Genomic DNA, 16,759 nt, shown 5'->3' with positions numbered 1-16,759 from the left:
CAAAACAACCAATTTGAGGAGCATATGCATTTTCCATATTCGGTGTGATGAGCCTGACTTAATTGGTGATTGTGGTCTATTCCTTAACCAATGAACTAGCCAATGAGTAATTATTTGAAGTTAAAAGCCAATCACTATGGCAAATGTTTTTAAGGAAGACGACGAAAGAATATCCAATACAAGTTGAAAGCAAATCATTTACATGAAAGGCTGAACAGCTCCAAGTCAGACTGTCGAAAACAAGAAAAGTAATTGAGGAAAAAAATAAAACTGGCGAAAAATTGCCCAGGAATCCACAATTTGAAAGTGACGCCACTAACATATGCAAAAAGGGAAGGATCTTACTGGTCAAAGTTATGCAATTTTGGAACACAGCTAAATAGTGTGTTTAAAATGTCCCCGATCTCAAACAGTACAGAGCATAGATAGCCCGTCAATGTCCAGTGCGATTAATTATTTCAAACACAACCCTACTGACAGACAGGCTTAGGGAACGGCAAGTGAAGGAAATCGCTTCTTCCAAAGAGTAAGACCAAATGTACATTAAGAGCTATATTTAACAGCAACGTGCCTGGACACCAGCTAAGCTCCACAACTCCACCAATTGACTTTCTCTCACCATCATCACATGCTCTTCTTTCTCTTCTAGCACAGCACACTCTTGCCCTATGTGACAACTCATTAAGTCAACAATGCAAATCGATTTGCAAACGAGGTCCGAAAACCAGTTGTAACTCCACCTACTTAAGCTATGTTTATCACTTAGCTCACCCACAGAGTTTCTACCACAAAGGTTATTTCAGAAAAGCTCTAAGGGCCAACGGAGTGCCTAACTCTCCTACATGGAATCTTACCTGCAGACTGATCAACATACTACCAATGATCTCAGTAAGAGACTATAAAGTCATGTTAGGTATCCTCAATTCCGCACTAGCCTTTCTGCTTTTTCCCCATTCAGTGACTTTGAATATACTTGTTCTTGCTTTTCTTCTCAATCCCCTCGCGTTCATTCATCATAACACACCCACAAACTCCTGATCTGAAATGCTTCAGTCTATCAAAACCCTATTGTCTTGGTATGCTCTTTCATACTCTTATTTCCCTCTCCCCTCTCAATGCTCATCACCCAGCATTCCTTTTAGTCTTTCAGGGTTACTCTAACTTCCAACTTCTTATCCTGCTTGACTTTCAACATCTTTCATGTAACCTACAAATGAATTACTTACCTAGCTGCCCTAACTTGTTCCATTTTAGTCAACAAAACCCCATGTTCAACTATTGTAACACATAAATTCACACATATTTCGGAGTGTTAAATGCATCACACCATCTCACTTACCATAGCTACAACCGCCAGGTTAAACCACAGTTTATACTTACTCAGAGTGTGTTTCTGATACTTATCTGGACCTATGTTCTATCCCTGGTCGAACCTTTACTCTCTCAAATGCCCTTCACATTTGTCCCTGTAATGGGATCAACTATCACTTTACGATACCTGCTACATCCTCTAATTGTGATCCTTACCAAAATGCTTCAAAATGGCTGAATCTCTCTGCAACCAAGCATAACTACACTTCATGCCGTTAACCCAGAACAATCTCTACACTTCCCAGTCACTGGTATCACTTCTTCCTACATGCTGCTGCCCTTGTGATCTAACTCCACAATTTCTAGTCTCTCCTTGTTTTCATCCCTGGAAAGACTCCCTTCTGAGCCAACAAAGCTTCTCCTTTAATATCTACTCTCCAATAATTGGTTGGCAGTTTATTCACAGTCTTTCCTCAACTAACTAAGACATCTCCCAATGTGATCAACCTCCTGCATCTTCTTAATACAGGCACACTTATTTAAAGCCTACTTCTCTCACATCCCAACCACAATTTTTCAGTGTTCGCCAATACCTTTTCGCATTTGTTTTAAGCAGGTCTATCCTTTATAGACTGGTCTTATAATATTACCCATTGAAACGGAGACTGTCGAACAAAATTATTTTACCCATTACAATAGGTTTATAAGGCCTTTATCAAAATTAATGTGTCCAAACAGTTCTCCCATTTTAGGACACCACAGTTTGTTTTTTTTAAGCCTTGGCAGGTCGAAAGGACAACTTACTCAGAGGTAGGGCTGGTTATAGTAAATAAATCTGCAGACAATCCAGACTATAAACCTATTGTTACAATGAACTATCTTTTTTCTTTTGTATATACTTTCTGTAAATATGCATCATGCTTAGAACAGAACTAAGGAATACACATTCAAAGGGATAAGGATAAAGAGCAAGATGCACTCCACCTTCATTTTTTTTTTAAGTTGCAAAGTACAGTACGCTAATAATTCATTATTTTGAGACAGTTATCACCTGATGCTTGGTATACATCATTTGTGGTGACAATATATAAGAAGAATCAAAATTAGAACTTTGCATCTAGAAACTAATAATTTGAAGAAGAGAAGCCTTTGTAACAAATCGATTCGCAAGATTTTGGGCAGGCACACAGCACTATGACCATGGAAATGCACAGAGATTTACTCTGAGATGGTGGGGAGAGGGCGGGGATCATGTTACACCCATGGAATCCATGCTTGAAAGAAATCAATCTAAATCGTCCAAATGCATTTGAAAATACCTCACAAGTTAAAGCTCTTGCTTCGGACATAGTGTCACCTTGTATTTCACAGGTTAATAACCCAGCAGGGCCAAAAGCAACCTTCATCCTTTCGAGTTTGATTAATATAACAAGCAACCGTCATTAGTCTTTGCCCTTTTCATCTGGGCTGACCACTTAGTGCCAGGTTTCCCCATTTTGATCAAGTTTGAAAAGAAATGTCTCAGGTTCATAGAGGACATCAATGCTACTTGAGCTATGGAAAAGCCTATATCTGCTTTAGTTGAAATAGAAAACCAGAAATTCGGAATGCAACAAAACTATAGTAATCTTTGCACCTTGAAGGCAATGACAGAATACATTAACAATTTCCCATTGTATAATAAAATGCAACAGTATGTGATCGCATTCCCAAGTAGAGAAGACACCACTTCTTTTGGTTTCGTTTAAATTAACTGCGTTGTTTTGAAATTATGGGTGCTAGTCTGGGCATTAATCATAACCAGATATTATAGGTAGTGACTTAAGAGACCAACTTGAATCAATGAAACATATTTATGCTGAATGTAGTCACAGAAGCTTGTACAATTAGGTGCTTTGGGGGGGTTGTTAGACACACCAGCAATATCAATAGTTATGAATCTTGGTTCCAATTGGTCCCTGACCAGCACATTTCTCTTATAATAGCCATACTTAATTGTTCCAAATGTGTAGGTCTAATTAAATGATAATTAAATATTACTCTAAATGCTTTACATATAAAATAATTGTAATTAGGTTTGATACTATTTGAAAGTTTTAGATATAATGAATTGTAATTAGTGTCTCACATGATGATTCTACATCTGAATAATTGTGCTGGGAATTTGCGAAGGTTTGTCACAAACCAAACCACAATAAACCCCATCCCCCCAAAGATAAATTAGGTACCATTAAAGTGGGTAATAAGAACATAGTTATTAGTTATTACACCACTAAGCATTCATAGGAAAATGTTGAACTAGATAATCAAAAATTATTTTTTAAAACATACCGAATTTGATCACTTTAATCAAACTAGCTTTCAATCACCTTAAAAGGTCCGTCCATATGAATACTGAATGTGAAAATGCCTTCATTTCGAAAAGGAAAGGCAATTCTTTATCTGAAAGATGATACCAGCGAGAAACCATAGAAGAGTTCAGAACTTGACAACTCTGCATATAAACAGTCCAAGAAAATATCGGAAGGACCACACAAGGAGAGAGCATATAACTGAGAAACTGTATTGAATGTGAAAAGAGTAAGAAAGAGACCACTAAACATCCTTAATAGAACCCACATCAGATGGAAAAAGAATTCAGAGTGTGAATGCTTTCATTACAAAGAGAGAACTGAGGAATCTGTACACAGGAGAAATCACAGCGTTGGAATCTGCATTATAAGGAATGCAACATGACTTTCACAAAAAAGCTTTAGGAATATCAATGTTTGCACAGAGGAGAAACCATATAAATGTATCAAATGTGGAAATGCTGCCGTCCCAGAAATCCTACAAGGAGGGACCATGTAGAGTAAATAAGACCAAGCTTTAAATCCAAATGAAATCTAGAAATATCAGCTAGTGTCACAGACCATATGTAGAGAATTTGATTTCAATACAGAGGGACCACTGACGATTTATCTGATAATTCATATTAGTGCACAAATCCTGGAAAAAACCTTCATTCCCACCAATAGAAATAAAACCTGTGTACTTCAACCTTACATAACGTGACAGCAGAACGTAGCATGGAGGAGGGTGGTTTAGAAACTGTCTACACCTACAGTTCGGATGACAACCATAGACAGGGTTTGAAATTGAAGGGCGCTAGGAGCTATTTAGCTCCTGCTTGTAGCCAAGTAGCACCTGGTACAGCTTGACCAAGAGCTACCAGGAGTTACCTTTGATTCCCCAGTCCAAATGACACCAAACCTATATGAATTTAACTGTGAGCATTCAGGGCAATCTATAAATAAACATTAGGGCACATGTATACAAACATTTAAAGCATAAGGGGTCATGAACCATGGACAAAATTATGTTTCCATCTTATGTGGAAGTGGTAGCTCCTGGTCCATGGTTAATGCAGGATACCCAGAAGATGCTTTTAGCTCCTGCTTATCCAAATTTAATTTAAAGCCCTTTATAATCTTTCAAAAAAGTCAACCGAGAATGATGCAATACAGTTGTACGTAATTTCTATCATTCTACCGTTTCCTACTGCATATGAAGAATCGATATCAGAAAGATTTCCAGTCTACTGTACAGCACACAAGTCAAAATGTCACATTTCGTAGCTGGGTGTGACCCTTGCATGGTAAACGGAGTAGTAACACTTGTACATTAGAAGCTATGTAAACCATGCAAGATTACAGGAGCTGTTCTACAACATAAAACATTTTTTTTCATTATTAAGAAGGCAATACAAAATATGGTATACAAACAAAACAGCTCACTATCGGGAATTATGGGGAGGTAGTGGGCTAGCTACTGAACACAGTGGGTCTTGAAGTAAAATCCCACAGGATTCAGTATTGAGCTTCCATTCCCTTTTAATAAATACAAAAAACAATGTTACTGCTGAAGAAGAATATAGGCCACTGATGGTAGAGCAATAATATTATAAAGGGAGAGTTGGCCTAGAAGAATGGACCAAAAACGGGTGCCGGCATAGATTCATCTGAGAAATGTAATCAAGTTATCCCAGACATTTGTGTTCAGTTTGCAGGACAGTTCATACATTTAAATCGTAGCATTGTCGAGTCAGGTGTTCATCTACCAAGGTCGAACATTGAGAACCATTAAATTGGGTATAAAGACACATTGTAACTTTACTTGAGTAAGCACATTAGAAACTTAAACCACTTCAATTCAATACCAAGAAGATGATCCCTTCTACTTACCAAATGTTTGGCCAGACCACATTGAGAATATGGCATCCAATATTAAGAAAAATACGAGCAAGGCTATCAATCAATTGAAAATAATTTTAGTCTAGGAAATGCACGCTAAAAAAAAAAAAGTGGTGAAAGCGCACAATAAGAGGGATTAGAGGACTTGATTTCCCAATCATGTCTTTGCTTCTAAATATTGGACAGGTTAACCAACAAATCCTGCTATGACGGACATAACTTAACAGCAGATCCACAGCATCAAGGTTCATCAAGTTGGCCAGTTACCCTGCCTAATCTTAACCACAGGCTCTTTACGATATCCAACTTTACTAATACACGTCCAGCACAATTACATCCATCTATCAAAGTCATGTTCACATGACATTGAATAATTCAGAGAACAAATGCCACCTTTGAATTCAGGATGGCAAGAAGATCAGTCATGAAAATAACGCTTCATAAAACAGACTAACACAAGAGGTTATCTTTAAAACCCCATTCAACATTTTTAAAGTCTAGTTAACATTTGTGGATATTATGATGTTCTCACAGACCTTGCCATTGTACCAATTTGTCACTAAATCCATTTGATGTAACTGCTGTGCTTGGGATCTCTCCACCCAAATCAAAGTTTCTTTTCAACCACTGGTTGCATACTTTGCGATGATTAACTAAAGGACAATTTGAGGGTAATGGTTCAGTGAAGTATGCTGCGGATGTTGCTTGAAGCTTGGATGTCAGACAGCTCTCAGAAAACATTCTAAGATAATGAAACAGAGAAAGATTCTTGGCTGGAGAACCAGTAAGATCTCAATTGAAAGCATCCCGTTTGGAAGCATTCAGACTTTGGATTACAAAAATAGTCAGAGGGAATGCAAGTGTGCAGGGTGTCTTAATCAGATGTTTTGAAAACTGAAGACAAAAGCTCTGATGAAAGTACCAACAACAGAACTGAGTAAGAGAATGTAGATGAAGGGACTCCCACCACACCTGTCCTTTTACATGGAATGTAGTTTGATCAAAGCAAGCTGAGATTTAAGAAAAGCAAATACAGAAGAATGAAAAAAATAGAATCGGACCATAAAAAAAAAATACATTGAAAACATAACATTACTGCTGCAAATAATGCGGAAAGTACCATTTACCAAAGCAGTAGAACATCTTGTGAAAGTATAAATAAATAATTCAAATTAATAAAAGAAAATTATGGCTTTGTGGAGGAGATCTGCTCATACAGTCCATAATGCTCACGTCCCAAGCTAAACAACAACTAATGAGGTAAAACACAATCCTGACTTGGCACATCTCCTACCCTACTCATATAGCACCAAACCAATGTTTGGTTTTAGGTTTACGAGTAGCATAACAGAGCACATTCAATATGCTGAAAGGTGGTACATTGGGCACAGTATAAAATTATCTACATATTTAAGTACACTGCTTCTTACCCGGATTATGAGGCAAATCCGGCACCTGTCCCAAGGATTCACTCCCTACTTTCCAGCCACTGTTTTACTTTATAGCTGGGATTGATCAGTGGCTTCTCGCCTTTTGACAGGCTCATGCTGTTGTCCTCACTTTTTAGTCATATCTCACTAAGTTATCCAATTTCTTTCCCAGTTTTTGTCAGCCGCTTCTGAACTAGCTTCATATTCCCCATCCACTTATGATTCACTGCCTGCCTACAACACATTATAATACATGGCTCTTGCCCTGTAGATGTCTCTACCAACTTGGCCAGTCTTTTCATCAAACCAGTATCTTGCATCATCACCCTCTCCAAATAGCACTAACTCTAATTTAGTCCATCCTCTGCAAATTGCTCCTTATTTCCAAGCCCAAGATCTGAAATGTATTAACATATACTGTAGCTACACTCAGGTACTTCTTTCTGTACACAATACTAAAGGCCTTTCTACCTACTTACCAGGCTCAGCCGCTAATCTTACCAACACCTTATGTTAATTGTTATAGCTAAAACAGAATTTCATTTAAGACACATAGCCCCCACTATTCCTCTTGAATCACCTTTTGAGATTTGTGAACTAACCATGATGGCTTTTCAGGTCATGCTCTCTGGAATCCTTTCCCTACTGTCCCCTCGAGAGAGAGACACACAGACACACAGACAGACAGACAGACAGACAGACAGACAGACACACTTTCTTTAAACTCCACAGAGGTTCCCAATTCTCACACTCCACAATTTGATTCAGAACAGGCTTCCCACTTCTATCTGAATCTTTGATGTACCTAGGCTGCTGTATACTACAACCTATATGATCATGCTCATCGTTCCTGGAACTTGGTCCTTATAAAGAGATCTCAGGTTGCCTTCACACAATGCATTCTTTCAAGTCTGGCTCCACTAATTCTAAAACTCATTACTTGATTGTAGTACTGCTGTTGTATGAACTAAACAGCATGCTTTGCTAATGTGGATTTCAGACTTCTGGAAAGCCAACCTCATTTCTATTAACAGGATGACATCCTCCACATACTACCAGTTTTACACCTGCACCAGGCTTTCACAAGGTTACAGAACCACAACTTAAAATGCAGTGCACACTGTAGGCTTGCCCTATTTCATTTCCTCCAATCTTGCAGTTAGAAACAATAACTGCTCAAAGTGTCAATTTACAGGCTTCCCATTGGAATGAATTAGCTTGGTAAATAGGTCAATCCAGAGTTTGACTTCTGTATATGGTACGGAGAGGCTTGACATTTCTGCTGGAAAGGGTTGAATTTCTATCATGATCTCCATCAAACAAAAACTTAAGGACTCACAAGGTCTTCACGTAATATAAGCTTATAAACCGGCAACCTACCTTTCTCACAAAATTGATAGTCACAAAAACCAGCTAAATCCCCCCACCTGTTGCAGCTCAAGGTGGAGCATGCTGACACTCAAAAGTGAAGTTCCACTAACACCACTGTGATGTTATGCAGTAAACATGGAACAGAATACGTCCTTGCTAGCTTAAGAACCAAAGATCACTAAAATGGACACCATAGTTTCTAGCATACACAATTCTCAACTAGTGTACAAGAAGTGTACACATCTTGCCTGAAAGATAAATTAAAGCCAAGAACAATGGCATGGGTTTGGGCATGATGACTGTTGGGTGGCATGCATATGAATTCTAAGAATTCATTTCCCATCAAAATGAGAACACGAAACAAAACAGGGAGCAGAGCGAGGAAGGATGCCTTACATATATGTGTATGGATGTATGTATAAATACATCTTGCTAGAAAGCGTGCATTTGTATCTGTATTTGTAAGAGGTGGGGATTAGCAGACCCCTTTCTAGTTTCGAAGACTCTCACGCTTTGCTTTTTGTCTCTGGGCAACCAGGGAGTGAGCACGCTAAAGGTTAAACTAGGTGCTGCTCAGATTGCTTGCATTGTCACACTTGCAGACATTGTATATGGAAAGATTGCACTCAAGCCAGCTCATGAGGACCAAAGACAATTGCTTCACTGGAGTTAATAGCCGTGGGTCCACTTTGGTAATAATAATAAAAATTAAAAAAAAAAAAAGATGTGCAGTGAACTATTAACGCTCTTCCATAACCATCATATGCAAAATAAGGACAAGCAGGTAAGGATACTTGAGGTCAAACAAGCAGTCACTTACTGGATCAGTGAAACACATTGTGCATGTCTTCCCCCTTCAAAGACCTGAACTACACACCTTCTCTGAGGTACAGCAGGCTATTACTACATGCTGAATTTAACACCATGGTCAATAGTTAAATGGAGAACTGCCATTAGCATGGAAATCATGTTCCTGTTGTGACGCCACGCAATTGTCTTTCCCACTCTTCGGTGCACATGGACAGGTTACATCACACAACTCAAAAGAATGCCCCTCCTACGACTTTCCCAACCAGAACGTGAATAGCCCAATCTTTATGCAAACGTAATGTACCCATGACGAGAGATAGACCAATGTGTATCCACATGTTGCTTTGCAGGTGTACTCCTCTCACTCATGGAAAAAATCAATACCATGTGTCACTGCACAATGCATGGAGATGCCAAGATACTTAAAAACAAAGGTATCGAAATGCTGGTATGAAGGTGAACCAAAGTCACCTAGAAGTTCAAAACAAAATAAATAAATAAGAAACATTCTTTGCACTTGTTATCTTGTCTCTTTCCATCTCTCTTTCAATCCAGATGTCTCTGTTCATTGGTGAGAAAGCAGTTCTCCTGCAATCCCCCCTACAACATGATCAAAATGAAACCGTGATCAGAAGAAAACTAAATTCAGAGAGAATGACGCCTCCTTCTGTCACACCAGTGTTGCGAGGGAGCACAGTTTGCCTGAAAAATGAAAATTGTGTTTTCTTTCTCTGCAGCTTCACCTCAACTTGCCGATGTCTGAGGCACTCTAGCTTGGCCTTAACGGAAGGTAAAACTCACACGCCAGAGCTCAGCAAACTTAGAAAATACTGGAGGAGGGCAGAGTGCACGACACGTAAAGTGAAACGCTCCTTGCCCTCCATCAAATGGTTTTCCAGGCATCGCAGTCCTGGAGAGGGAAGGATGGGTTGGGACAGATGGTTCTTCCCGATGCTTCTTTCAATACCAGTCCCAACCTCCCCTGAGAGGCTCCGAATCGCTGGTCCCGGCTGGCTACCTAGTGAAGAATGGCAGATGCTGCTGGCTGAGGATGCTGCTGGTGCGTGGAGATTCAGTCTTTGCCATAACATCCTTAAACCAGGAGGCGACATCCACTTCCAGTGTCTCGTAATGCTTGATGAAAGTGTGTTCCTGCATAAAAATAACAGAGTTAGATATGTGCTTGAATGGAAGGGTGGAGCAGCAACATCACTAAACCACCAAAGACTCACTGAAGGATAGCCACAGAAGATTGAATTTCATCTTATGAAGTACTGTCTGGGTGATGCCATGAAGTAACCAAAATAATTAGGGATTCCATTCATAATCTCAAACAAGGGCTTAGTTGATTTTTACTTTCCTAGTTTTTCAAAAATGTCCAAAGTATTAGAAGGAATCAAGAAATGGGGTCAAACTCTTACTCTCCTATGCCCACCAATAGTTAGAATACTCTATAATCCAGCACTAAAATGTGAAAGTAGCACCTGAAAAATGCCATTGTCAGAATGACCCAAAAATATCTTTAGCCGGTGGAAAAAGGATATAGAATTAGAAACACATTAGAGGAGGATAGTCAGTGGGGAGATAGAACGGTATCTTGGGGGACTTCCCAAAAACAGAACAATTCTGTCATACATGGGCAGCATTACTTTACTGAAAATTTAAAAATAAATCACATGTAACCATTCGAAGCCTAGTGGCTGCAGGTCCAGAAACATGAAAGGCCCTATGCCAATCCCTGTAAAATGTGCACCCCATGTCCAGCATGTACACACACCTGCAAAATACTTGGCCCAAGATCAGTATCAGGAAGCACCATCATCATACCTTCTCCTGTAGCAAGCCCAGTATCAGTGTGTTCCATGCCAAACTTTTGCTGCCCTGCGCAAAGAGGTTCAATGCAAACCTGAGCCAAGATCATGTCACCAAATCAACCTCCCTCAGAAAACTATAAAGCAGGTCACCAAAACAAGTTTCTCTCGTCAAGTCTAATGAAAAGTTGCAAGAGGAATGATGATTTAAAGACAATAAATTAGCTGTTAAGATAGCTCAGCGGGTTGAGCGCTCCGTGCTGCGATCTTCAAGGCCTGTTATCCTTCCGAGGTCAATCAAAGAGTACCAACTTCGGATGGGTGAAAATTGTATCTAAATATCTTCTATGTACAGCTCTTTAGCAAAAGCGCTATATAAATAACAAAACATTATTGGTAAATAAGTTACTGACTAGTGGCAAACAGCAACTTAGCTTGTCGTGGCTGGAAAGTTGCAAAGTCGATCAGAGCAAAATGTTAAAGAAAAGAACAAGTTACTTTCTTACCTGGTAACGTTCTTTCGATGGGATGGTCCGACGACATATTCCATATCTATGACATGTAATCACCACAGCTGTGCTGCTTCGGAAACTTTTTTCGGCGTCTGCGTCCTGCGTCGATGCGCCGTCGTCGAGGACCTCCTCTGACGTCATCCGATGTGATAAGTAAGACGCACGACGCCCGTAGCCTCAGTTGTAGTTTTTTTCCCCCAGAACGTGTGACATTAGTCAACTGGCAGTCAGACACAAAGCCTTGCGGAACGTAAGCTGCAATCGCAAAAGAAATTCTGCAGCGGGGAAGGCAGGGAGGGAGCGATATGGAATACGTCGTCGGACCATCCCATCGAAAGAACGTTACCAGGTAAGAAAGTAACTTGTTCTTCGAGGGGATTGGGTCCTCCGACATATTACATATCTATGACAGACTACCAAAGCAGTACCAGAGCAAGGAGGAGGGAAAGAATTTAGAATCAAAATTTAGAATTGCCAATCAAATAGAGCAAAGGACCGCCTTGCCAAAGGCCAGATCCTGTCCTCAGATGGAATCGAGGGAATAGTGACGTACAAATGTATGTACTGAAGCCCAGGTGGCTGCATCACAGATGTTGCGAATAGGAACACCCCTCTGCAGGGCAGTAGATGCAGCCATACCCCTGGTAGAATGGGCCCGCAAGCCAGCCGGTGGGTCCTTACCCGCCAAGCGGTAACACTCCGAGATGGCCAAAATAATCCAGCGAGACAAAGTCTGTTTCGTCACAGCTTGCCCCAAACGCTTTCCAGCGTAACCAATAAAGAGTTGATCGTCCATTCTGACCCGGGACATGCTTGAAACATAAAAGCTTAAAGCTCTCCTAGGATCAAGCCTATGGAGCCTCTCCTCTTCCTTACCAGGATGCGGAGGAGGTTAGAATGCCGGAAGAACAACCTTCTGGGCCAAATGAAATTCCGTCACTACCTTCGGGAGAAAAGAAGGACGAACTCTAAGGACAACCCTGTCCTTGTGAAATACAGTGAAGGGTGGCTTAACTGAAAGTGCCTGTAACTCACTCACTCTGCGAGCGGAAGTAACCGCAACTAAAAACAGTTTTCAGAGTTAAGAGCCTCAAAGGGCAAGAATGTAAAGGCTCAAACGGAGCACCCATAAGAAACTTAAGAACAAGGTTTAAATCCCAACCGGGCACCAGGAAAGGTGACGGAGGGAACACATTAGTGAGCCCTTTCAGAAACTGTGAAATTAAAGGGATTTTAAAGTAAGAACACTTTTCAGACGAGCGCTTAAAGATGGACAGCGCCGCCTGGTAACCTTTAATGGTACCCACTTGCAAGCCCCTGTGGGCCAAAGAAAGCAAAAAGGGCAGAACCATGGGGATGTCACATGCAAAAGGATCCACATTCTGAACTCTGCACCAGTCGCAGAACTTACTCCAACGGTACAGAGACTTTGTTGCTGGCCTTCGGGCCGAAAGCAACACCTCCATCACGTCTTCAGGGAGGTCCCAATCCTTATACCTCAACCTTTCAGAAGCCAAGCGTGAAGGTTGAGGGATCTGACCTCTGGATGGAGAACCTGACCCCCCTCCCGTGAGAGCAGATCGTCTCGGTAGGGAAGACGACGTGGAGGGCAGATGGACAAGTCGAGAAGGTCCGGGTACCACGTCCTCCGAGCCCACGCCGGAGCAATGAGGATCATCCGGGAACCGAACTTCCGTAACCGCAGCACTTGCGGGATGACGTGGACTGGAGGAAACGCGTACAGCAGCAGGAATGACCACTCCACCACAAACGCGTCTTTTGGAGGAAATTCCCGCAAGCAAAATCTTTCGCACTTCCGGTTGACACTGGAGGCGAAGAGATCCACTTGAGGGGTCCCCCAAAGGGGGAAGATCTCCAGGAGAATCTCCTGAGCCAACTCCCACTCGTGAGAGATCGTGCTCTGCCTGCTCAGAGCGTCCGGCCAGATGAACTGCCGAGATCGAAATTTCCTGCTGGATGGCCCAGAACTCGAGCTGCATCGCCTCCCTGCACAGAGGAAGTGACCCTGCCCCCCCCTTTTTGTTGAGGTAGTGCATGGCCACTGTGTTGTCCGTCAGGATCAGGACACTCTTTCCTCGCACAGTCGGCAGAAAAGCCTTCAGGGCTAGACTGACGGCCCTCAGCTCCAACAGATTGATATGGAATCTGGACTCCGACGGAGACCAACGACCGCTGTCAGCCCGTTGGCATGAGCTCCCCATCCCGTGAGGGATGAATCCGTCACGATCGTCACCTCCGGCCAGGGAAGCCAAAACGGAGCCCCCTTATTCAAGTTGCCTTCGACGGCCCACCACAGAAGGTCCCGGGCGACCGAGGGCGGCACCTGAACCGGGTCCGACATCCTGCCGGAGGACTGCGACCATTGCATCTTGAGTGCCCACTGTAAAGATCTCATCCGCAGGCGAGCCTCTGGCACCATAAGAATGCAGGATGCCATGAGGCCGAGCACCCTCAAGAACTCGAACGCTGGGAGCGTCTGGGCATGCTGAAACTTGTGCACCATCTGCTGAATGTGAAGAGCCCTCACCTGGGGAGGAAAACACTGCCCCAGGGAAGTGTCGAGCACTGCTCCGATGTACTGGAGCCGCTGCATTGGCGTCAAATGGGACTTCTTTAAATTGAGGGAGAAGCCCAGCCTGTGAAGGGAGTGGCAGGTGACGGACAGATGATCCAGGACCTGCTCGGGAGAGCTCCCCCTGATCAACCAATCGTCCAGGTAGGGGTAGACGTGAATCCCCCCTTGCCTGAGAAGCGCTGCCACCACCACCATGAGCTTGGTGAAAACCCTCGGGCGGAGGTCAATCTGAACGGCAGGACCCGAAACTCAAAGTGCGAGTCGCCAACCGCGAACCTCAGGTACTTCTTGTGCTTGGGATGGATCGGCACATGGAAGTAAGCATCCTTGAGGTCGAGAGACACCAACCAGTCCTGAAACTGAAGGGCCTGGGGGACTTGAGAGAGAGAGTACAAACCGCGCAAGTCCATGATAGGTCTCAATCCCCCATCTTTCTTCGAAATCAAAAAATAAGGGGAATACCATCCCTTGTTCCTCTCCGCTACAGGCACCAGTTCTATGGCGCTTTTCTCCAGCAGGGCTTGAATTTCCTGCGCAAGGAGCGGATCCGGACTCTGCAAAGAGAGGTTCCCCGGTGGATTGTCGCGAGGCCTGTGCCGAAAGGGAAGACAGTAGCCGTGGGTTATGATCTCCAGAACCCACACATCTGAAGTAATGGCACGCCACTCTACAAGATGCAGCGCCAGCCTTCCCCCAACCGGCGAACCATGGGGCATGGCCTCATGACTGAATGGTAGCGGCTGCGGCGTTACCTGAGGGCAAAGAGGCAACTGCCCGAGCGGCCTTGGCACCACGGGTACCCGGTCGTCCACCTCTGGTACCCCTGCGTTGGCCTCTTTGACTGCCAGCTCCTCTCGCTTTACTGAAGGACGAGTAATAGCGAAAGGAACCACCCCTCCATTGCTGTCCCCTAGGACGAAAAGGCGGAGGTTGGCGAACTGCAGCGCCCAACGACTTCGCTGCAGCTTTTGAGGTCTGCAACCTCTCAAGGCTCTCGTCAGCCTTGCTGCCAAAAAGGTGTTCACCGTCAAAGGGCATGTTGAGGAGCCGGGACTGCACATCAGGAGCAAACCCCGAATTCCGCAACCACGCAAACCTGCGTATCACAGTGCTCGCCGCCATGGACCTGCTGACGCATTCAGCCAAGTCCAAACCCGACTGAACGGACTCACACATGGCATCCTTACCATCCTGGACCATAGCAAGGAAACCATCCCCCTCGCCCCCTTCGGGAATATGTTCAGCCGCTAACGCAACACAGTTCCACAGAGTGTGTGTGAAACGAGACAAGGCACAAATGGAGTTGGCCGCCTGAAGTTCCATACCACCAGAAGAAAACACTTTCTTCGCCCAGCCATCAAAACGTTTGTCGTCCCTATCAGGAGGGATGCTAGGGTACGACGCCTGCTTTGCCGGGGCTGTGGCCGCCTGCACCACCACACTCTCCGGAGTGGGATGCCTGGTCAAGTAGCAGGGGTCGCTACTGGCTTGATGGTATTTTCGCGACAAGGACCTGCCCACCGCTGGGAGACTCTCCGGAGCAGTCGAAGCCGCCGCTGCCACCCTTCTCTGTAAAGGCATAAGGAACAGCAGTACCGGGTCAGTTGGGGGACCAACATCAAGGATGTCCGTGAGATGATCCTGCACAAACTCCCCTGGGGGAGCAGACCATCCCAAGTACTCAGAAACCCTAGCCATAAGGCATTGGTACGAGGAATCGGCATGAGAGCCAGGCTCAGGCCTACAAAACTCCACCTCCGGAGAGGTGTCCAGTCCACTGTCAGCATGCAGTGACTGCCTCAAATCGTCAAACTGACTATGGCACGAGAATTTCATCTGGAACCTGACTAGGAACCAGGCCATCAGAATCCTCATCCGCCTCTGACATATATTCCAGGTGGTGAAAAGAAGGCACCCGAGAGTGCTTGCTCTTAACCAGAGCCTTTCTAGGGGGTTCCCCCGCGCCACGGGGTACCTTCGACATGAAAGGCGTCGAGCGAATCAGCGCCGGCGTCGAGAGAACAGGCATCGGCGCCGAGAGGATCAGCGTCGACGAAATCGGCGTCGACGTCAGATGCAGCGGCGCCAGCGTCGACACAGTCCTCGAAGCCGGAGCTCCGAGCGTGTCCTTCGACGACCTGAGCGTCGATGGCTTCGACGACTTCCTCGGAGTCAGAGCCTCGAGAAAGCCTGTCGACGCCCTCGACGCCTCAGACGTCGATGTCTTCCTCGAAGACATCACAGGTGCACACGGTCTCAAACGAGTCGAGGACTGGGACCTGGAACGGGTACGTCGAGAACGAGTCCCCTTGTCCGAACGGGACCTCTCCCGTGACTCGTGCCGACCACTCTTGCGAGCGGTGTCTCTCGACCTCTCACGACCGACCCCACTCGGGGGCACGGACGGCTTAGTACCCTGCGACTCGAGAATTGCCAGCATTTTCTTCCCGAAGGAAGCCCATTCCTCCGGCGTCGCACGGCTGGTGGGGTAAGCGACATGCCGGGCAAAGTCCTCCGAAGAGGACCTGAAAGACGACCTGTGTCGACGCTTCCGAGAATGCCTCGAAGAGGCTGAGGAGTGGCGAGACCGACTCCTAGAAGGAGACCCACGAGACTTCCGACTATGACGTGGAGAGTCTCCTCTCGAATCATCCGTCGAAAGCCCCGCAGACTTCGACTTCCGGGG

At 44.3% G+C, this 16,759-nt stretch overlaps 1 protein-coding gene across 2 annotated transcripts in view; it reads right to left on the bottom strand.

The window, feature by feature from the left end:
• Positions 1-4,812: 4,812 nt before the first annotated feature.
• The window catches only part of MAP2K7 (mitogen-activated protein kinase kinase 7), an 849,076-nt gene continuing 837,129 nt past the window's right edge, over positions 4,813-16,759 (bottom strand). For both annotated transcript variants that reach the window (XM_069603992.1, XM_069603993.1), the window contains one exon: positions 4,813-10,306. In XM_069603992.1, coding sequence (XP_069460093.1) covers positions 10,169-10,306 — 138 coding nt within the window. In that variant the 3' untranslated portion in view covers positions 4,813-10,168. The remainder of the gene's footprint in view (positions 10,307-16,759) is intronic.

This window comes from Ambystoma mexicanum, chromosome 3q (genome assembly GCF_040938575.1).
Source record: "Ambystoma mexicanum isolate Mex_15411 chromosome 3q, UKY_AmexF1_1, whole genome shotgun sequence".
NCBI classification, from domain to species: Eukaryota; Metazoa; Chordata; class Amphibia; order Caudata; family Ambystomatidae; genus Ambystoma; species Ambystoma mexicanum.
The sequence above is the reverse complement of the archived record's forward strand: the minus strand, read 5'-3'. Positions and strand labels throughout refer to the sequence as shown.